General features: G+C 39.2%; 2 protein-coding genes across 5 annotated transcripts in view; one reads left to right on the top strand and one right to left on the bottom strand.

Annotated features, from left to right (window-relative positions):
* Positions 1-4,874: 4,874 nt before the first annotated feature.
* On the bottom strand, positions 4,875-7,257 carry LOC116723833 (uncharacterized). Its single transcript, XM_032569019.1, has 7 exons — positions 6,738-7,257; positions 6,539-6,632; positions 6,308-6,407; positions 5,920-6,179; positions 5,616-5,802; positions 5,358-5,485; positions 4,875-5,196 (listed from the first exon to the last, which is right to left on the bottom strand). The coding sequence occupies exons 1-7, from the start codon at positions 6,911-6,913 to the stop codon at positions 4,936-4,938; spliced, it is 1,206 nt and encodes a 401-aa protein (XP_032424910.1). The 5' UTR covers positions 6,914-7,257; the 3' UTR covers positions 4,875-4,935.
* Positions 7,258-19,947: 12,690 nt separating this feature from the next.
* slc12a2 (solute carrier family 12 member 2) overlaps positions 19,948-22,584 on the top strand; it is a 76,316-nt gene continuing 73,679 nt past the window's right edge. For 3 of the 4 annotated variants that reach the window (XM_032568998.1, XM_032568995.1, XM_032568997.1), the window contains exon 1: positions 19,948-20,882. In XM_032568998.1, coding sequence (XP_032424889.1) covers positions 20,346-20,882 — 537 coding nt within the window. In that variant the 5' untranslated portion in view covers positions 19,948-20,345. The remainder of the gene's footprint in view (positions 20,883-22,584) is intronic. The other variant, XM_032568994.1, reaches the window with a different exon arrangement.

Below are 22,584 nucleotides of genomic sequence, written 5' to 3'. Positions count from 1 at the left end.
TTTGGCAAAATTCTTTATTCATAAACAAAGAGTGCTGAGATCATCCCCAGTTTTTAACATCTTCTTATCTGAATTCCAGTTATATTTGAAATCCTTGAAATGTATAGAATCGTATGAATCCCTGGCTGAAATATTAATGGAATTGCCCACTGATGTATATTAATCCTAATACATGAATCCCCCTTTGCCTTTTTTTTTTTAGTTATTGTTTCACTATTACTTATTGTAATACTAATTTTCTATTATCAATATTACTCTGTATTCCATTTTAAATATGCCTCTTCTATATGTGCCTTATACAGAATTCCACTACTGTAATTGCCTCATTTGTTTCTGATTAATTTGTTTAAAAAAAAAAAGATAAAAAAATAAAATGTGTTCATGTAACGTCAAAAAAATAAAAAATAAAAATAAGAGTCAAAAAAAAAAAAAAAAAAAGTACACCTCGCTGCAGCAAACAGAAAGGGGCGGGGACGGACCACTGTCAGTCTAGGAGGGCCAGTGGTAGTCCACGTAGACAACACTCCTATGCAGTCTAGAGATTGTCCAAATGGCCTAAGTACCCTTAAGTACCCTTAAGTACCCTGGTAATGGCCTCAACGCATCTCACAGTTGCACAATTGTTCCTTAGACTTCGACTTCGACTTAGACTGACTTTGTTGTCATTTTCAATGCACAGGGTGTATACAGAACGAAATTTTGTTGCATACGGCTCAGGACAATGTTTGAGGTTCCAATGTTGTGAGTAAAATAAAATACAGTATAAAATATGAATATAAATCTAAATATAAAATATAAAGTGCAGGACTGACAGTAAAATAGAAGTCCACCCGTCTCTCCTGCACCCCAATGCATGCCTGATAAAGCACATGTGCATTCAGTGCTGCCATGTCAATCATGTTTGCCAGGTTTGCTGACCAGCTGTCACATAGTGATGGAACCTTGGTCACCCCCCGCAAGATTATGACTGAAATAAATGCCATTAGTTCTTGTGAACTAAATAGGTGAAGCAGTCACCTATTTATCCTCCACAGCACAAAAGGCTGCATGCAAATTTGCATGTGCAAAGTCTCCCAGATCTCTTTTGCTTACACTTTTTGCATGATTTTTTTGAGGTGGATCAACACAATTAATTTGGTTAGTTTATTTCTAAACTGTCATTTTATACCCTCTTAGCTTTATTTCAAAGAGAAACATTACTCATTTCTTTTAGAAAAACCTTTGCATACTTTTTGAAACAGATTGTATGTTTTGCAAACTCTATGTACATTTGGCAAAATGACCTGGATAATGCAGCACAACATCATGGATCAGCTGCAAAAGGTCACATCTCTCCAAAAACATCGCTTCAAAACTAAACCGACTAGTGTTAGGTATCATAGATACCCACCCCCAACATGGACTATTCACATCCCTACCTTCTGGCCTGACGGTCAACGACCACATGTACAATAGAACAATAGAAGAATAGAAGAATGGATGAATGGAGGCTAATTTGAGCCATCAGAGTCGTCAGGTTTTCAAGACCGGGTCTTGAAAACCTGGCAGGTCTTAAAAACCTGGCCCTCCTAGTGTTATGTGGAAATGGGACTATTTCATTCCGGAAATGAAGGGGGCGCTAGTGACACTATTTCCTGTACCGACCGTGTTATAATAATTATACTAATAATAACGTATTTTATTTGACAACGCCTTTTAAAACACCCAAGAAGACTTTCAACATTAAAAATACAGATTAAATAGTAAAAAATGGCTACAAAACGTGATATGTCACGTGGTATGTCTGTCACGTGGTAAGTCACTTTTTTATTTTCAAATCTTTATTAAATCTTTATTTAAAATTATATTAGTAACAAACAATCTAGAATAAGCAACAATAAGGAAACATTATGGAGATGTATTTATCTATCCTTACACCCAATCTATCTCAAACAAAAGTAATAAAACATGAATCAAATCCATATTTTGGAGACAAATGTACATTACAATAAGAGCACATTTATCCATCCAATAATTATCATGAATTATCCCTATAGTGGGTCATGAGGGCTGCTGACCCTGGACAGATCGCCAGTCCATCGCAGATTAAGAAAACAGATATAAACAAATGAAGTTCAAATAATATATTTTGATGTTGTGAATGGTACTCTTAAAATAAATAAGTTAAAATCTAAAATATAATAGCCTCTGGCTTATTAAATAAGAACTAGATGGAAAAGAGGTTTGGTCTGTAAAACATTTAGTCAACAATTTTGGCCAACTTTGTACGTCCATTCACAGTGCACTTTTGTTGTTTATTTGCCAAATATTTTTCTTATTATTCACATTGTGAATATAATTTACAAACAAACCAAAGGGCTTCTGAACTTCTAACAAGTGCCATTCTGAAAACTAGAATATTTTTGGTTGCAGGTGACCTGGCTCAAATGGTATTGTTTACCATAATGTCTCATTGGAAACTTTTGCTATAAGGACTCCAGTTCAACCAGTAAACTGATTGGTGTCCCACTATTCCATTTATAAATTCCATATCAATTCTACCAATTGCAATTGATTCATAAAATAAAGACCTTAAATATCCAATTGTTGCAAAACCCAAAGTGATTCATTTAAAACTTTAAATGTAGCTTCAACCTGGAAAGACTCACACAGAAAGAAAGTAGGTTTTAGAAAGTTTATTTGACAAGAAATAATCTTAGGCGCTCGGACCCCGGCAGTAGACACTGCGCTGGTAACCGCCAGAGAGAATGATCTTTTTTCTATATGAAAACCTTTTTGAATAAAGTCACTCGTTACATAAATTAAACCAATGTGTAAATTCTAACTATAACCGTCTTCATCTCACCTGCTCAGCCAATCACCTGATCATGTGTCTCCATCCCAGCCTAACGGCGCCGGGCTCATCACCCTTCATAAAGTCCGGCTCAGGATACCTTTAATCTTATGTTTGTATTATGACTTTGTAACCGAACAATATGTTTCTGTATGTGCTTACTTTATTACAAAAAACCCAACAGTTGATTCTGTTAAAACATAAAACAACTTAGCTGTATGTCAGGTTTGTAAAGAAAATTTGTATTGATTCCAGTCATTGTTCAAAAAGTATGGGAAACATTGTATTTACACATATAAAATATTGCAAGTTATTAGCTTTGCTTGCATTTAAAATTTTTAAAACAAGGTAATCCTATTGCTAAACAACGCTGTTACAATATATTTACAACTACTTTATTGGTTCTACTCTCTCCAACAAATTACAGCCACAAAGTAACTTTGTGTGGAAACGGCACCATTTCTATGAAAACTAAATAATGCAAATCAACTGAACTACAACAAAAGAAACATTCAAAAATGTAAATAATATTGAAAGAACACATTATTAAAAAGGATGACTGCACAAATCAAAAGGCAAATATTCTTTAGCAGAAATGATTTAAAATGGCATGTCACAAAAAAAACGCACAATGTGTGACAACTGAAATGTGTGAAAGACTGTGGAAAGCAACTAATATTCTCCTTGCATTCAGTATTGACAGTCAGTGCAGTGTCCAGGTCGGCCCTCAGAGTAGTAACCAGGGTACTCTCCTCGTCTTCCATTGCCGGTGAAGCCCACAGTCTTTATATTACCGGTTGCAAGAAGAACACGTTACAACCACAAAAGGAATCCGGTTTTCTGCCTTGAATGTTTTTGAAAATTTGCCCCAGTTGATCTCACCTGTTAATGAAAAATCGATTTCATGTAGTTAAAATCTAATTTCACATGTTTTAGGTGAAAAAAGTCAAAGGTCCTTACCATCCAGCCAAGCAAAGTGAGTCTTCTACCTGAAAACTGTGTTTGAACCATTGGATGCACATGGTCCTCCAGAATGGTTCGGTAGTCCTTGGCAGTGACGCGCCCATCTAGCACAAGTATGGGGTCAAGGGAATGCCATGATATGGCAGCCCAAACCATCACTGATCCACCCCCATGCTTCACTCTGGGCATGCAACAGTCTGGGTGGTACGCTTCTTTGGGGCTTCTCCACACCGTAACTCTCCCGGATGTGGGGAAAACAGTAAAGGTGGACTCATCAGAGAACAATACATGTTTCACATTGTCCACAGCCCAAGATTTGCGCTCCTTGCACCATTGAAACCGACGTTTGGCATTGGCACGAGTGACCAAAGGTTTGGCTATAGCAGCCCGGCCGTGTATATTGACCCTGTGGAGCTCCCGACGGACAGTTTTGGTGGAAACAGGAGAGTTGAGGTGCACATTTAATTCTGCCGTGATTTGGGCAGCCGTGGTTTTATGTTTTTTGGATACAATCCGGGTTAGCACCCGAACATCCCTTTCAGACAGCTTCCTCTTGCGTCCACAGTTAATCCTGTTGGATGTGGTTCGTCCTTCTTGGTGGTATGCTGATATTACCCTGGATACCCTGGCTCTTGATACATCACAAAGACTTGCTGTCTTGGTCACAGATGCGCCAGCAAGACGTGCACCAACAATTTGTCCTCTTTTGAACTCTGGTATGTCATCCATAATGTTGTGTGCATTGCAATATTTTGAGCAAAACTGGGCTCTTACCCTGCTAATTGGACCTTCACACTCTGCTCTTATTGGTTCAATGTGCAATTAATGAAGATTGGCCACCAGGCTGGTCCAATTTAGCCATGAAACCTCCCACACTAAAATGAGAGATGTTTCAGTTTCATTGTCCAACCCCTGTATATCCCATTACAATAGACGGCTCAAACTTGACAGAGTACATTTAAGGCAAAGAGTTTTTCCATCCAAGTAACCATGAACTAACTACTTGTACATACCGAACAAGTGCATTTGTGCAACTTAACTCTGCCTAACAAATAAAACACTTATTGACAAACAGTACTAGTGAAGCAACCTAGCCCGAATTTCTGCCACACGTGGACTTTCTTTCACTTTACCTACATCTACTGTATATTGTACACAGTGGTCTGGATGAACATAAACATGTTGCACAGCATGGGGTTGTATGTTGTGGCAAACACGTAATGTGCCTTAAACAGTTCATCAAAAGAACCAAGAGAGGAAGTTGACCTGCAAGCAATGGCATTTTTGTCAAGGATGATGAAGAACTGGTGAGCTACTTTCTTCCTCCGTCCCACAGCCAGGAGATAGGGTTGTGTGCTCGTCGTGATGGCATCAAGATGTTCTTGGATGTTGGTTCCTGTCTGTGGAAAAAAAACACACAATACAATTACAATTCCATAGCTGCAATGCTACATATGGGAAAACAGCATTTAACTATGTGTGATATCACCCTAAAACTGAAACTCTCCCAGTGAAACAACCTTGAGTATAACATAAAATAAAATTTGCAACAAATACAAACCTTCTTGAAGACCACAAGACGCTTCTCTGCTTGGGAGGCAGACAACTTCCCTGGTCTCTTACGACCCAAGGCAGAGGGGGGAATCAGGTGTAGCAGCAGCAAAATCGATGAGAGGTCACTGTCCCAACCTGTGATAAGAGAAATGTGATGTTGAATTGACCATTAAAATCTAGTGATTATGAAATTTAAATTATGTGTACATCGCTAAGTGAAGCTCACACAATAATTGATGGCTACATAATGTGAAGTCATCCTTACTCATGTCATCATCCACTTCAGTGTCATCCTCAGGAGTATCAGCTGCCAGGAGAAGTTCTTCAAGATCACTAGTGGTTAGAAGCTTTCTGCATTGTTGGATGATCTTTCTCTTGAAGGTGGTCGTCCATTTCTCCAGAAACTTGCCAGACACGTCTTCTCCAAACATCAGGACAAAATCCTGCTCCATCTAGGATGTAGATAGTAAAAAACTTAAAACATTTCCCAGCCAAATTGTATTCATTTTGACTTGTCACAAAAATACAATTTTTACATGACTGGGAAATTATCAAAAATAAATAATTACCAAGCCTTTGACATCTTTGAAACGTGGAAAGACAGAGAGTATGTTGCTTGACTGTTGGGGGTCGAGGACCATGTTGCGCCGGAAGTCAAATGTGAGCTTCATCTTCTTCTTGATCGTGTCCTCATTAGCTGAATGCTTAATCAGTGCGATGGCTTCCTTACACTCTTCTTCACTCAGGATAGTCTCTGGAACAAACTGGGTCTCTCGTCTAGCAGCTGGTCCTCCAAGCCCATGTTCACAAGATGCTTCTTCGGATGATGCTAGTCAATATAAGAAAATCCTTCAACTTTAAAAAAATCCAACAACAATAAAACCTTCCCTGCCCCCCAAAAAATGCAACACCATCCCTGTAGTTGCATTTCTTCTTCAAGTGTTGTTAAAGGTTTACCTCCATATGATGATCGTCTGTCTTTAGCAGTGGATCTCTGAGTAGTTTTTATTCTCCAGGCTAAATACCCGGTACCACTTGCAGCATCATAATAATGGTCCTTGGGGATTAAAAGGATGGCAAAAACAGACAGACATAGAAACAGTTAAACATATAATCTGATAGAAACTAAAAGTTTTCAATGTGTTACTGTGTTTACCATAACACAGTAAATTATAGTATGTGACTTACATAACCATTCCTGGAGAATGGATCACTGAGGTAGGGGAATAAGCTAACAATTCCTCTGGCATACATTTCTTTAACCTCTCTGGGTGGTGATGTCCTGCAAAATTAAAATGGTCAAGGTATATTATCCAAGGTATGCACTGGATTTAACAAAATCTTTCATTTCATCTACACAGCTAACTAAAGCCTATTTACAAATTACCCATTCTTCTCTGTCATGTCAGCTGCCAGTATGTTAACCATTTTCCTTCTGGTTTCATCTGTGAGGCACTTGCTTCGATTATATTCCTTCATGATCCATTCGCCACCAGGTTTGTTGTTAAGAATGGATTCCACCAACTTCAAACAACAAAACATTTCAGCTTTTATTAAATACATATCAAAACAGTAATTGTTAGTAAAAAAAACAAAAACATTCTCTTCTCAAATATAAGCGATAATAAAGCAGCGTGTATTATAAGACTGGTGGATCACCAGGATTTATTTGTTTATTTTACTTGCTTGTTCATTTTAAATAGGGTTTTTTATGCACCAGTAACAGTAAAAACGAAGTAAGCTAGATTTGACGCACTGAACTTGGTGCGAGGATGTGCAAACCAATTGCCCCATCTCTGCACCTGCCCCTTGGCCTAACAAGCTGTTATTGCACTTCTGATTTTTTTGTAACTTTTAACATTTAATACAAAAACTGTTCTGGCACCTCTTCTGAGTATAGCAGGTTTTCTGGGGGAAACAGTGATAAAGGGTTTTAAAACAAAATACTTTTTGGTTTTGCGTTAATTTTTGAGAGTCAATTCTTACATGCTTAGCTTGTGTCCAGGCGCTGGCGTTTAGCGGAAGGACTCTCTGAAAGAATGAGTGTCTCTTGAGAATCCGATGAGCTTGGCTGAGATTCCTCAGGCAATTCCACCATGGAGACAAATTCTGACCATAAGAGAAGCAGATGAAAGACAAAAAACACTAACTACAATTAAATAGCAAGCTTATTAAATACTAACATGAATTACAAATATAACAAACCAGTTTCATATTTGATGGTTAGGACTCCAGCTGAGGGATCCTTAACAACATCCTCAAACACATCTTCATCCAACTCAGTCCCAGAACTGTCAACAACCTTCACGCCCTCTGTTATAGCTGGCACGCCAAATTTTGTAAATGCTAGAGAAAAAGACAGATGCTTGTCTAAACCACAATTATGAGGTTATGTTGCTCTAATACTTACATGTGCATAGACTCTGGAACATTACTTTTGAATAAACAATGTGAAGTAACATTACAAGCACCTCATAGCTTCCTGTGTAAAGCTACCAGTGTCTTACCTGCTATCAAAAACTCCTTCAGATTCGGTTCTGTTAGTCGGACAAATTTTTGCTGCTCGCCAAGTCTTGTTTTAATCAACATGGTTCCTGCAGCACATAATTCCTCAGTCATTCATCTTTAGTACTGAAAGGCTTTCAATTTGTGAAACATGTGCCAACTGCTTCACAAACATTACAGCTTACATTACATCGTTTTCATAGAACACAATGATTTAAGTTTACACGTTAATGGCTTGGGCTCTAAGTAATTTGACGCTAAGTTGGACTCTTATCTAGGTTAGACAGTTACTAAATACCCTTTCCTTTAGTAACAACTAGAACAGTCCATTAAATTGCCTCGCTTCTTTTTCGGCTTTTCCATTAGCATTAGCAACGGTTAATGGCGAAGTCAAGCAAGGTTTACAGTAGAGGCATTATGCTGGGCACAAGGGAGAGCACACAAATAATCACTCGCGCCAAATTCAGTGTTAACTATGAAACTAGCTGGACTGGGCGTGCCGTGGTGGCGTAGGGGTTAGCGCGACCCACATTTGGAGGCCTCAAGTCCTCGACGCGGCTGTCGCGGGTTCGACTCCCGGACCCGGCGACGTTTACCGCATGTCTTCCCCTCTCTCCTTCCCCCTTTCCTGTCAGCCTACTTCATGAAAAGGGACTCTAGAGCCCACAAAAAGACCCCCTGGAGGGGTAAAAAAAAAAAAAAAAAAAAGAAACTAGCTGGACTATTAGCACCGCTTACAGTTCAACAATTCGGAGTCGTGAGGTCAGAAGGCTGCCGGACCGGTCACAAGTCACAATATCCTGCTAACAAGGAGATGCCACTCAATTGTAATGGGCTCTTTGCACCTCAGCTTCCGCGTTCGGGGAAAAGCGGCTCAATCTTTTCCGATCTATTGAAAAAGGCACACTGGCTGGGTGTTTGCAGGGCTTGTCCAAGGTAACAATTAATGATGTACATCGATCCGAAGCCCCGACAAGTAAGCTGGAGAAAGGTTTTAAGATGTTCGCCTCGTTATACACAGATACGAAGGTGAGTTTTCCTTTCTTTAAACTTTGTGGCTAACATTAGCTTTAGCTTATGCTAGACATTTTTCTTGTAAAAATGTGCTATTTAAGTATCTAAACATTTTTCATCATTCATTAACGGACAATGTTTTTTACCTTATTTTCAAGTATATTACGTGCGTTTATTGTCGTTAGTGTCAGAGACCAAGTAACGGGGGATTTTATGGTTCAGGCTTTTTGCTTCAGAAGCCTGAGGAACAACAAGCCCATAGCTTAACAGTAGAGCAGCTCTGGTGTCAGAGTTCTAGTTCAGCTGACTGTTCAGGTTCAAAGTTGTTGCTTTTAGAAAAATATGGCCGTGTTCCTTAAGGTCTCCGTGTTATTTTGTTTTATTAGTTTTGCATGCTTCTTGTGAAGCAGGACGGTGTTTACAGCAGTGTGTACAGGCGGATCAGTAGCTCGGCTGTCTGGCTCTGGTCTGCTCTCGAGAACAGACCAGGGGTCGGGAACCTTTTTGACTCAGAGAGCCATGAAAGCAAAATATTTGGAAATTTATTTCAGTGAGAGCCATATAATATATTTTAAGACTGAATTCAACTAAATGTGAGTATAATAAGCCTCTGAATTTATTCTTTTAAATAATGTTGCTTTTCAAAATGTAGTAAACGACCTGTTTCAAGATCCATGATAAAGAGCTCCAGCTTGTTTTCAAAAGCAAACACGGCTTGTTGAAGGGATAAGACTGTATTTCCAGTGCCTTGCATTTTCACGTTGAGCTGGTTCAGATGTTCAGTCATATCCACGAGATAATAAAACTTGAGGAGCCACTCAGTTTCGGCTAGCTCAGGATGCTCGATGCCTTTCATTGCAAGGAAAGTCTGGATTTCGTCCAGGCAAGCCGCAAAACGGCAAAGCACCTTCCCTCTTGACAACCAACGAACATTGCTGTGCAAAAGCAGACCGTGATAGTTATGTCCAACTTCATCCAGCAGTGTTCTAAACTGGCGATCATTTAAGGCTCGGGCAACAATAAAGTTGATCACACGAATGACCAGCGACATCACTTCACCAAGCTGCCCGTCACACATCTGAGCACAAAGTGCCTCCTGGTGTAGAATGCAATGGAAACTTAGGATGGGTCTATTTTCATGTTCACGGAGAAGCGCCACAAATCCTTTGTTTGTCCCCACCATACACGGAGCACCATCAGTACACACTGAGATGTTTATCCATAGGTAGATTTTTTTCTTGAGCGAACTCCATGAAAGACTTGAATAAATCCTCACCTCTTGTGGACCCTTTTATTGGCAGAACAGCAAGACTTTCTTCGCGCAGAGTGTCACCAGCAGGACATCTTGCAATCACACTGAACTGTGACAAATGGCTTGCGTCTGTTGACTCATCCAAAGCCAGGGAAAAGAACAGCGCTGCATTTATGTCCTTCACCTGCGTTTCCTCCACTTGGTTTGCCATCGTGATGGTGCGATCATGAACAGTTCTTGCCGACAGAGGCATACCTTTTATCCGTTTGATTATCTTGTCTTTGTTCGGAAGATCATCAAAATGTTAATTGGCTACATCCAGCATGAACGTTTTAGCATACTCGCCATCTGTGAATGGTTTTCCGTTCCTCACTATTGCTAAAGATCCAGCAAAGCTAGCGGAATTATAGTCGCCTTGTCGGGTCCATACGCGGAGTTGCTGCTGGCTAGCTTGCACGCTGCTCAGTAGCTCTTGGCACGCTTTCTTTCTACTGTCTCCCACCGGGTATTTTGACGCAAAGGTAGCATGGCGTGTGTCGAAGTGCCGCTTTACATTCGACCGTTTCATCGACGCAATTTTGTCATTGCAAATTAGACACACCGCAGAACCTGCTCTCTCCACAAAGGCAAATTCTTCGGTCCATTCGTCCTGAAATGTATGATACTCCTCGTCTTTTTTTCTTTTCGCCATCTTCTTTGTCGAAGGGTTAGCCTTGAGCTAATGCCCGAGCAGACTGATTCAAAAGGGGGCATTTACCTGTTTACCCAGCAACAGCCAACGTAGGCTATTATCATCCAATTAAAATAATGGACTGCTCCTGCAGCCAATAGCAAGCCTGAACAGGACATGAGAGGTGGAAAACCGAAATATTTTATGTTTTATCTGAGAGCCAGATGCAATCATCAAAAGAGCCACACCTGGCTCACGAGCCATACGTTCCCGACCCCTGCCATAAACTCTCTTTCAGGCTGAATACAGAAGTGATTCCATGGAAATAACACAGGAGGCTCTTTTACCTTCTTCTTTAGGCTGAAGAAGTTGATCCCGAGTGAAGTGAAGGCTGTAAACTTTGCTGTGCGATGTTAGCTTTAACTGGTAGCTACGAATATTTACAAGCCACCATCTTCTTAATTCAGGACCGCTTGGAAATCCATGAAAACTTAAAAGTCCATTATATTAGGATGACACCAATGTTCATAGTATTGTTTTATTTGCGTCTGAAATAAGACTTTGTCTTTTCTAGCTGTCATGGTAACTCAAAGCGGAAAAAAGAGAGCCGCATTTGCGCATGCGGTTGTGACGTCAGCGCGGCAGGTGCAAAGAGCCCATTGAAAATGAACCAAATTGTGTTAGAAATACTCAACCCGAATAAAATATGGACTAACGTAAAAAGGAGCAGAGCAGCTAATAGCTAGTTTAGCAAACTCCTGGCACCAAAGCAATATACGCCGATATAAATTTACTTAAAAAAAAAGAAGCTGGAAGGTTAGCATTATTGTTGACCTGAAAAGCCATACAGCCAACGTGAGACTTATTTTTTCTCAACCCAGACATTTTTTGCTGAATTTATGTTGCATTTCTAAAATAAATAAAACACATATCTATGCAATTTGGCTTGGACATGGATTTAAGGCGGACATTTTAAGCTAGGCATTCACTCGGTCAGGTTAGCCATATTAAACTCAGAATTAAGATATCAAAACTCACTCATATACCGGGGAACAAATAAAATATTCTTATAAAACAATTCAAATTGTATTATTATCTTATAAAAAGAAACTACCACAGTTGTTCAAGCAGGAGAAAAATGGCGTCCACGCAACGGTTAGACTTGTTGGTTTGAGAGGAGGAGGTGGGCGGAGCTTGTCAGAGTCAAATTGACACGACGTGTATACACTCTGGAAATTTACACCAACACTAGGTGGCATTTTACTCAGTCTGTTGTATTAGCTCTGAAAGAGTCAATGAATTTTAACACTGCATATTTAACACTGCGAAATTTACTGTGTGGTCTTATGTTCTTGTGTTTTATTTATTTGCTAATTAAATAAGTACCAATGTATATAATTTTAAAAAATATATAATAATAGCTACTGCAGTTTACGCAGAGCATTACAAGAACAAAGAAAGGCTCTCACTGAGGCTCCAGTTCTATCTTCTTAGTATAAAGCCGTTCAGAAGAATCGGATCATTTGTGAATGTCACATCACTGTATTGCAGACTTTGGTCACAGCATTGTCCCACATATGTGACACGTCAGTCAACACCTCCGCACAATAATTCAGGTCAGTGAGTGACAGCTTTTTTTGATGCAATTTGTCCCTGTACAGCTAGCTTTGCTAATATCACGTCCACAAAGCTTACTTTTCTTTGAGCTCATTTTCTAAGTGACGATATAAGTTAAACGTAGTCCCCACCGTCTGTGAAAGCGAAGCGCTGATGGATTTAAATGTCGCCATCGGATTTCTTATGATTTATGTAGTGGGATACTACAGGATGGGCCATAAGTTTCCACACATAGAAAAAATAAACATTTTATATGGGACAGCGGTTTTTATTTTTGTGGGACTCTGTGTAATCGCTGCACGTCTTGGACCACTTCGTGGTTGATCTGCAACATTTCCAGTTTTCTGAAACTTGCAAATAGGTTTTTGCCACAGTGTCATGTGTGATGCTCGTTCCATGTTTTCTGTTAAAAGTTTTTTGCAACCATGCGACTGCTTCCCTATCCAGCCATCAGTATAATTTCAATTCATTGTTCTTTTGTCTTCTTGGGTATCTGAAATATAAAAGAACATTCCCCTGGAATGTACAGGGGATGTGATGTGTGACAGCGGTAACAGAAACACAAAATTAGTAAGTCACGTTATTGATTGGATTTTAATCGGTATGTTTTGTATCCAGTGAAAACAAAGACGTTAACAAATAAACTGGACGATATGCTGGCAATTTAGTGACATTTCCGCAGCTGACCGGTCTTGAAATAAAATCCCGACCATCAAAAAGTGGTCTCGAGAACTACAACACTAATATCTCTGCTTTAATTTTTAATTGTGCCTTTGCTCACAAGTATGAACATATGCTGTACTCTATGCTGATAAGTATACTGTGTTGTCAGATCACATCGCTCTGTTTAATCAATCAAATGCGATCACTGACTGTAATTAGGTTTTGTGTCCAGCTTGACCAGAAACAGCACAATTAAATGACATCGAGCCTGTGAAAAAGGTGAGAAGATATCAAATTAGCTGTTAACGTGAATGAATAGTAGATGAGTTGTTTGTGCTGTTGAAGTGTAAATCCAATCTGAGCTGTTTCTCCACAGAGTTTGCAAGCTCTCCTCTTGCATACATAGGTTCTGTTCGGGAGCTCCATTTTTCTAACATTTTTTGTGCATTTTAGTTTGCTCTGCGGGTGTCTGATGTACTGGCCATCCATCCGGTCTGTACCCTGGCTCTCACCCAATGACCGCTGGAGGTATGCTCCCGCCCCCTGTGACCTTGCAAGGATAATCAGTTTTAGTTGATAGATGGATGTAGATGCATATAAAGCAGAAGGAGATAAAGCCAATGGTCAAAAGGGTCACTGCTTATCTGGAGCATGTAAAAGATTGTACAGGTTCATTTCAAACTTGCACTGTTTACCCTTGTTTGATTTTGAACAGTTAAACAAAAAGGTTTTGATTTGAATACATTTTGGCTGGGGTTTTTACTCTGCTCTTCACAAGTAGACAATATTTGTTGCTCTTTAAATAATGGAGGCTTTAGAATTTACACTTCTCCTTTTGTCCAGTGAACATTTGAAGCTCACCAATGTTGTGTCAACATATTAGTTATGAGAACATACAAATTCTTGGTTGCTGCCACTATTTAGATTTAAGGATCCCAACATCAAAATGACAATGTTTATGCACAAATGTCAGACAAAGTAGGTTTTAAATTAATAATGAATGAAAATAAAATGTTGACTACATTATTGAGCAGCCATTGTTTGACAAATACTGTTTAATAATGGTCCTCTCACTTTTCTAGAAGGCCAAATATTCTCAGTACTTCACTGTCGGTCAGTAGGCACTATTACCATTTGACTTTCTTTTCTATTCCAAAGATCTAGCTAGTTCTATACTTTTTTATGTGCTATAATCTGAAAATACACACAGTAAAAGTTTTAGAAGAAAAGGTTTGTCCTTGTGTTCTTTTTTGTAAAATAGAACATTTTCTGCTTACAAAACAACATTTGCTTAATTTAAATTACTTCATTCTAAATCATAGTAAACTTTTGTCTGAATATGTTCAAGGCATATCTTTTATACCTTAAGTCGCAAGCAGCCAACCATTTAAGCATGTTCTTGTGTAGTGAATTCAGATCCCCCCATGGGGATCTGCCTCAGATCTTCCTCTGAATGCTTCAAAAGTTTCTTAGACACAATTTCCTGTGGACTGCAGTGTTTTGGATCAGTCTCCTGCCTGAGTTCAGATACAAACTACCAGGAGAGATAATGTTTTCAGTTATAACTTGTATTTTTTCAATTCAAAAATAAATTTTAAATTGATCTCTCAACATGAAACGATTTTAGTATTCGTGCAGGCTTCATTATGTTCTAACAATAAGGTCTACCACAATGTTCTTTGCTTTAAGACTTTTTGTTTACTTGTGGTTGCTAACCTCTCTAGAGGTCTTGAGCATGCACCAGTATGACATCAGAGCATTAGCTCTTCATCTCCTAACTTTATTGCATGCTTTCTTTCTTTCATCTGTCTGATCTCTGGTTCGTGGTTGCTTACCTCCTGAACCATATACTGTTGAAACATTGATTTTCCTGATACTGGCTCTGCCTGAGCTTTTTAAGCTATTGAAAACGAATCCCTAATTATCCATGGATAGAAAACATAAGGGATGGATGATGTGACTGACTACAATTTTAACTAAGCTCTTTATGTAGGATAGTTTTAAGCCGCTATTATAGTCTGAAATAACAATAAGAACCCCAAATACATAGCCTTTTTCGGTCAGCTGTCTCCCTTGTCTGTAGTCTATGTATATAATCATTGTAGACATACACCTTCACTTTTAGTTTTTCCATGAACAGATATTATTGGTTTGTGTTAACTGAATCTTAGCAGAGCTCCAGAGTGCAGTAGCAGTCAGTTCTGCTGAGTTGCAGAAAGATGATCATGGGTTTAAATCTTCTTTTGGAATGACATTTGCATGTTCTTCCTTCAAGTTTCTCAAAATACTCCAACAGGTTAACAGAGAATTGCAAATTAGCTCAATGACTGTTTGTTTGTTGTGTCTCTTGGTCCACTGATAAACTAAGACTGCTCTAAAGGGTTTCCTAACTGCTTAGATACCATCTGTAACGCTTGGGTTGTGTTTAAGGGAGGAGAGGAGGCGGCAGACTTGTCAGGACGGTCAAAAACTCACACCCACACTGGTACTGGGAATTCCACAGTGTTGTCCTTTAATAACCACACTCTTCACCAATCTTACAAAGCCCGGTTGAACGGCTGCTATATTAGCAGACATGAAAATGAGCAGAGTCCAAACAACCTGTAACGTTACAAAAAAGTTAGAGAGCTAACATGTCCATCTCGGTTCATGTGTCCAACCATAGCACATTTCTTCCACGCTCTCTACAGAGAAGCAGTGGCGCATACTTGTGACATTATTAGCGATACTAGAGTATCTTAAAGAGACACTACACAATTACGGCTGTTACACATCCATGAACACAACTAAGAAGCTGCATAGTTTTAATAAGCTGTTTGTGTGGTGAAGTGCTTTAGACATTTGCAGTCACATTATGCAAATCAGATAGTCAGGACTCTGGGTTCTTTGGTTGAGTTTTGTTTATTTCCATTTTCTTGTTGCTTTTTGGTTAGATCAGTTTAATTCCTGTTTTCCTAGTTTATCTCCTTATAGTGTTTCTGGTTATGTTTATTTCTTATAGTTATTTTTTGTTACTCTTGTTTCATCAGGTTTCATTTCATAAGGTCTAGTTATTCCTTATTGCTTGTATTTTTGCTTGTTCCTCTGTGTTATCTCCTTTGCTTCTCTGTCTAGAATGAAACAAGAATAATCCAAAACACAACAAGACAGGAGACACGAGGCAAACAAGAGGAACTACAGGAATGAGATCACCAACTTATTATTATAGCAATAAGGTGGTGTATCTTAATGTTAGAACATAATAAAGCCACTTTCTCTTTTCCTTCCCTCTGTCTGGCTCCTGCTCCCGCCACTCACACCTGCTAGCAGTTAGCTTATCAGCCAACGTCTTTTGCTCCAGCACTCAACCTTCCAGTATTTAAGCACCTCATTGTTAGTCACTACTCGTCGGTTCATTTAGTCAATTCCCGTCTCATTCCCATAGTTCCTCCCGTTTGACGTAAACAACTCTGACATTGCAACTGCTTTAGGAGCATTTAGTAAAGCATTAGGTGACATTTTATCCTGGAAGTAAGTACAGTTTAGTAGTTGTGGCTGACTGGAGTGATCAATTATAATATTGTGCAAAAGTCTTAAATACCATCCATAGTTTCTATAAAGGGTCCTTCCAGGAAGGAGAGTATTTTAAATGACAAAAAGTAGCAAACATATGTGCAAACCTGGAAAACAAATGCAATGAAATTATAAAGACTTTGTACTAGGTAGGCTATATCAAATAACTAATCAAGGTTACTGACTATTAAAAATTCTAATGTACACCGATCTAAAACTTATTTAACAGCAAAATTATGTGAAATTATCATAGAAGTGATGCATACTCTGAGTCAATCACTCTATATCACTATAGATGGATATCCAGAGAACTGCTCATCTGTCCAATGTATAAATCTGACACTTATTAACATGTCTCAGCTTTAAATGTCATGTATATTAGTTGTACCTAGACATTGCTTTTTTGAGAGGGTGCAGAGGGAGGGCGAACTGGTTATTCATTACATTCTGGATGTAGAATGACTCATACAGGAACAGGAAACTTGAATTCCACAGGATACTTTAAAATCGGATTCTCATTTAAACAAAGTCCTAAAAAGTACTTCTGTTATAGTTAGAATCTATACATGCTGCAGTATTTCTCCTTATTGATACACACCCCTGAACACATCAGGTTCAATATCTGGCACAAGGAAGCTTCAATATTTTGTAGAAGGCTTGAACTCGACGTTAACTGGAAGACAATGACTTGTACGAGCCACTATACCTAAAAATGTTCCACTTCACCATAAGTATTCTGCAGCAGTGCAAAGAAAAGGTCATTTTTACTAACTTATTGAAAGTCTAGGTAGAAAGGACAGCTAAGGGATTCCCTGCTGTCCTTCTGGCCTTCAGTCTTACAATTTTCTCAAATCAGAGGTAAAGAGGATACCAGAAGTTTCTTTAATAATTTCTCTTCATTTCAATATACTGAAGCATGTATTACTGAAACTCTGTAACATTTTCCTGTTGGGAATCAGGATTATGGAAACAGAAATATTTCTAACAACTTCACAAGGTGGTATCAAAATTGTTGGGATCCAGAGCTTGCGTCGAAGTTTGGCTTCAACCTCCCAGTATTGAGGAGGTTGATAGTTGTAATCAATAATGTATGATTGATCAAATTATTAATAAAATTAAAATTCTTGAGTTTAATCAGGGCACCTACCTACTCAAGCAACTCTGGAGTCATAAGCCAAACTCTCATGAAGGAATGAATTCTCACTACTGGCAGAATTAACTCAACAAAGAATGCTCACTGACACTCTTATTTCTAATCAAGTCTGAGAATTTATAATTAAAATAGCCCAATTTTACAGCAGATAATAACCTCTTTCCTTAACTACTGGCATACAATCTAGCTACTAATGAAAAGAGTCACTACAATCTTTGGCAAGGGAGGAGGAAGATTTAAGTAAAAGAACAGGAGGCCAGGTCACTCTCAGACCTGTCCACCACCTTCCAACAATAGGTCAAAAAACTCCATGTTGAGGGTTAACAATTAGGCTAGATAAAGAAATCGTGGTCTTAGGCCTTTTATGACCACAAAGTAGATAAGTATTTGAAATCAAGGAAAGAAGAGAAGTGGAAGCAGGAGGAAGAAAGATAGAAGAGAATGGCCAAGAGAGCACCAGTGAATTCAAGCAGTGCTGAATTCATTTGCTCTGGAACTCAACAATTTCTAACATGTGGCAAACCTAAAATGGCAAAGCAGCAACATAACGTAAGAATATTAAACCATATAATCAACAAAACATTAAGCAAGCATACAACAGAAAGGGAATTTACAAAAACCTTAGTTTAAAACATCTAATTCAGCCCAAATACTGGAACGGTCTTACTTTGAGTTGATCGTCAGTTGGGTCAAAGCAATGACCAAAACCCCCAAAATTGACGGAACAGAAAAGACTTTTCTTCAGGCGAGAGTTAAGGAGTGACTGGCATCCCAGCTAGGTTCTCAGCAGAACCTCCAGTATTTTGGGTTGAAAAACAGAGGAAAGTACTCTTCTGTTTGATGAATAAAGAAGCTGCGACAGCAGGCCTCCACAGGCAGACGCGGTAATAGACTTCTCAAGTCTCTATGGGTATGCAGACCGCTTTCTAAAAGTTCTACAGGGAATACTGAAGGTTTTGAATAAATTCTTCTTCCTGGCTAACAGGTTAGAAGAAAAAGGTTCAGAGCTGTTGTGTCTCAGTTGGAGGCTGAATCCAAAGACGGGGCTTTGGGATTCAGGTCTTGCTTTTTTAGTGGGGATCAGTTCTTGCTGGATCAGTTCTGAGTTTTATTGAGGCACTGATGTCGCCACCAGTGGTGTCTCCAGCACAATGAATGCTTAGGAATTAGTTCTGATCAGTTCATGAATAAAAATGGATCCCAACATTCCAGATGAACTACAGCATTTTCTTGGATTGTATCTGAAGACACTTTGTCACTCTTTTTCCCCTTCACAAATAGTTTTATGATGCTGGAGTCACGAATAGGTTAAGGGTTGGCTCAACCATTTAGAGTTAGGGTTATCATCACCTTCCTAAACTGATGGCCTGGAACTGATTTTGGCAAAGAAAAAAGAAAAAAATCATGACCTCTTTTTCAAAAAAAAAGGTTTGGGCAAAAAAAAAGAAGAAGAAAGAAACACACACACTTTGCACAAAAAATGTCACAGGCACACTGTCATCTTGGGAAGGTGACAGTATGAATAAACCTAGCCACTGAACTTCTATTCAACAGCTGGTAGCCTACATAAAGTGTTAAACAACACACTAGAAAAGTGAAAATATAGATTTCTGTTCATAAAATCTTGCTGCAATCTGAACAAGATTAGAAGTGAATGGAAAAGATATGAACCAGATCATTTTTGTATGCTATAAGTTGCACAGAATGGTAAACAAAAACTGTTAATAGCATTTAAGAACAATGCTAAGTGCTTTTGCAGTGTTAAGTAAAGCTTTCTGATGGACAAATCAAATTGAGGAAATTTATAGTAAAAAAATATAAACATTAAGAGCACTTTTCACAGTTTATTTGACCAGGTAAAACCGATTAATAATTTGAGTCTAAGTTAGAGGCAAAGTGTCAAGGACAGTCTTTCCTTCATAAAGTTTTCTTCCTTTATGAAGGAAATAACCCTGAAGAGCTGTCCGTGCACATGTTTTGTTGGTTAGCCTGTTGGTACAGTTTGGCGCCCCACCTTACCTTCCTCGCATAGGGTTTTGATAACGTCATCCATACTGAGTAAGTATTGCAATATTCTCGCGACGTTTTCATCCCACTGTCTGAAACAAAAGGTAATCACTGAAGTCTCGCGATGCATTTCTCTGTGGATCCCACCCTTCTCCGGTGCCGTCTGCAGCGTGTATAATAGCAAGCAGAGAGACGCTTGGACTCTAGGAGGAGCCGTGGCAAGGTCGACAGCAGCATCCTTTATAATAACACAACGCTTACAAGTGGTCCTTCCTGACTTTTAAAAGACGAAGGTTGTTGGAACGTTTTTATTTACTGCGACAGAAAGAGAAAAAGAAGAGTGGTGGTAACTTTCCAGCTTGTACTCGCATGTCCTGACGCTGCTAAGCAGCTATCTACCTCTAATACCGCCTTCTGCTAGGGATCCTGCGCCTCTCCTCAGCGGGCAGCACAGCGTGTGTTTTCCTGCAACTAGCAGGGGTTTAGTGACGGAACAACACAGCGCGTTCTTTACTGATTTAGTGGATCCAAGCGAGTGTTGGCTACATTCCGCCTAACAGCTATGTCGGAACCATCCTCTGCGCCTTCCGCGCCAGCAGACAGTGCTGCCCCGGAAAATGATTTTTTAGCTCCAGATGCCGGGCAAAGGCCGTCCGGTCCGACACCTAGTCAGAGCCGCTTCCAGGTGGATCTTGTGTCTGAAGCTGCGGGCGCCTCTGAAGAAAAGTCTGCGAGCTCCGAAAACTCTGCAGCGGATGGTGATTCGGGGGCCGGGGGTGAGGAAGCCAAAGGACGGTTCAGAGTTGTAAACTTTGCGGATCCAAACGGGTCGGGGAGCGGGGCCTCTCCGGAGGCAGTGCCGCCTGAGGGATTACAGAACGGAGACACGGTGATGAGTGAGACCAGCTTACATTCATCCACAGGGGGCCAGCATCACTATCACTATGACACCCATACCAACACCTATTATCTGAGGACCTTTGGCCACAACACCATTGATGCTGTTCCCAAAATTGACTTTTACCGACAGACGGCTGCGCCTCTGGGAGAGAAACTCGTGAGACCCACCCTGTCGGAGCTCCATGACGGGCTGGAAAAGGTAAGCTTCCCTCAAGATTCAGAGAGCGTTGATGCGTGCAGAAGCCAGCGTGTTTAGCTCGATGACTAATTTAGAATGAGAGTTAAACATGACTTCCACAGCAAGATATCACGCTTTGTGGGATCCTCACGCTCAGTGATATGCTGCTAAATTAGGGACAGATTAGTTTGTATTGTTGCTAAAACTCCAAATAATCCCAGATGATTCTTCTGCTTCTTTCTTTATTTCACTGTTAGCTTTCCACTTCACTAAACAGAAAGTCGTTTTAAACTTTTGAAATCATTAATCAAGGTTGAAATGCTATAATATCTAAGCAATCATTGCTTAAAAAATGGAAAATGCAGTAGTGAGACTAAAATTGAGAGAAAATGAACACTTTCTGTAGTTTCAGGAATTTAAAACTCTATATGGAGAGTGAGGGTGTACTATTTTCAGCTTGTAATAGTCTCATTAAGTCAAAGCACAGTCTGTTCTTCTTTGTTCACCCCTATGGCTGTGAATGTGGAATCTACGGTTAACTGGCCATTCTATTGTCCAAATCTCTTAATTGTATATTGTTCAGGGTTTCGCTCAGTGTTTTGTAAGACTGGTGGGCCACCTGGCTTTACTTGTGCTCCCACCTGGCTAAACTTTATTTATTCTGATATCTTTTTCTATGTTTGCCTTTAAGGCTTTATATTTGGAATTTAGGTATTGTTAATAATGTCTTCCAATAAGACATTATTACATTAACACATTATTACACATTACTTTGTGATATTTGTGATATTTTAAAGGTCAACTTCCCAAAAAAAATTTTTAACTCAAAAACACACTAGGCCACCGGATGACTGCCCTAGTGCTGATACCACCGGGCTTAGCAGGTTTTCAGGGGAAAACCCTGAAAACCCTGAAAAGGGAAATGCTTCCTCTGGCTCTAGAAGTCTGTAAGGAAAGCCGTAAGTAATAGAGAGGGAGACTGTGGATGAAGATTTAAAAGTGGAGAGAGACAGAAATAGTTAAAGAGAGACAGAAGGATGGAGAGAGACTGATAAAGAAAAAACAAAAAATGAATAAAGAACATTTTCAAGTTCTATTTTTTCCCTTAACGTGTTGTTGAAGATGTAGACGGCATATCGAACAGTCCATAAATGTTAAACAGGTTTGTTTTCTGTTAGTGGTTGTTACATTTATTATGTTTGTGTTAGTGGTTGTTACATTTATTACAGCAGTCAATTTTTCTACAGAGGGATTGCTGTTATACAAAGAAAGCAATTAAAAACATAAGCACTTAACCCCAATCAGAATTTCTCAAATATTTTTAAAAAATCATTCTAAATACATGTTTCTCCATATTTTGGATTTGCAATCTGTGCTAAATGAGAGCAATATTAGCTAGTTCATAGATAAAGCGTTTAAGTAGCATTCTAAAGTATTTGGCACTGCTTGTGCCCACATAAAAATATCTGTTTTTGCTTTTGCAGGTTGTCAATTTCATATGAAAACATGTTGCAACACACTATTTTTCTTCTGAAGACAAAAAAATACTGTTACAGACACTTCTAATTAACTTGTGAAACATATCTGGAACCATTTTGTTTTTAAATTGGCATGAAAGCTTCTTTTTCAGTTGGAATGTTTGAAAAGAAACCAAAAGGATTCTGCAGGGGTTCATTGTGGTTTGACTCGGTTAGAAGACGTCGTGATTTTGGACTCTGAACAA

This window comes from Xiphophorus hellerii, chromosome 8 (assembly GCF_003331165.1).
Source record: "Xiphophorus hellerii strain 12219 chromosome 8, Xiphophorus_hellerii-4.1, whole genome shotgun sequence".
Classification (NCBI taxonomy): domain Eukaryota; kingdom Metazoa; phylum Chordata; class Actinopteri; order Cyprinodontiformes; family Poeciliidae; genus Xiphophorus; species Xiphophorus hellerii.
The sequence above is the reverse complement of the archived record's forward strand: the minus strand, read 5'-3'. Positions and strand labels throughout refer to the sequence as shown.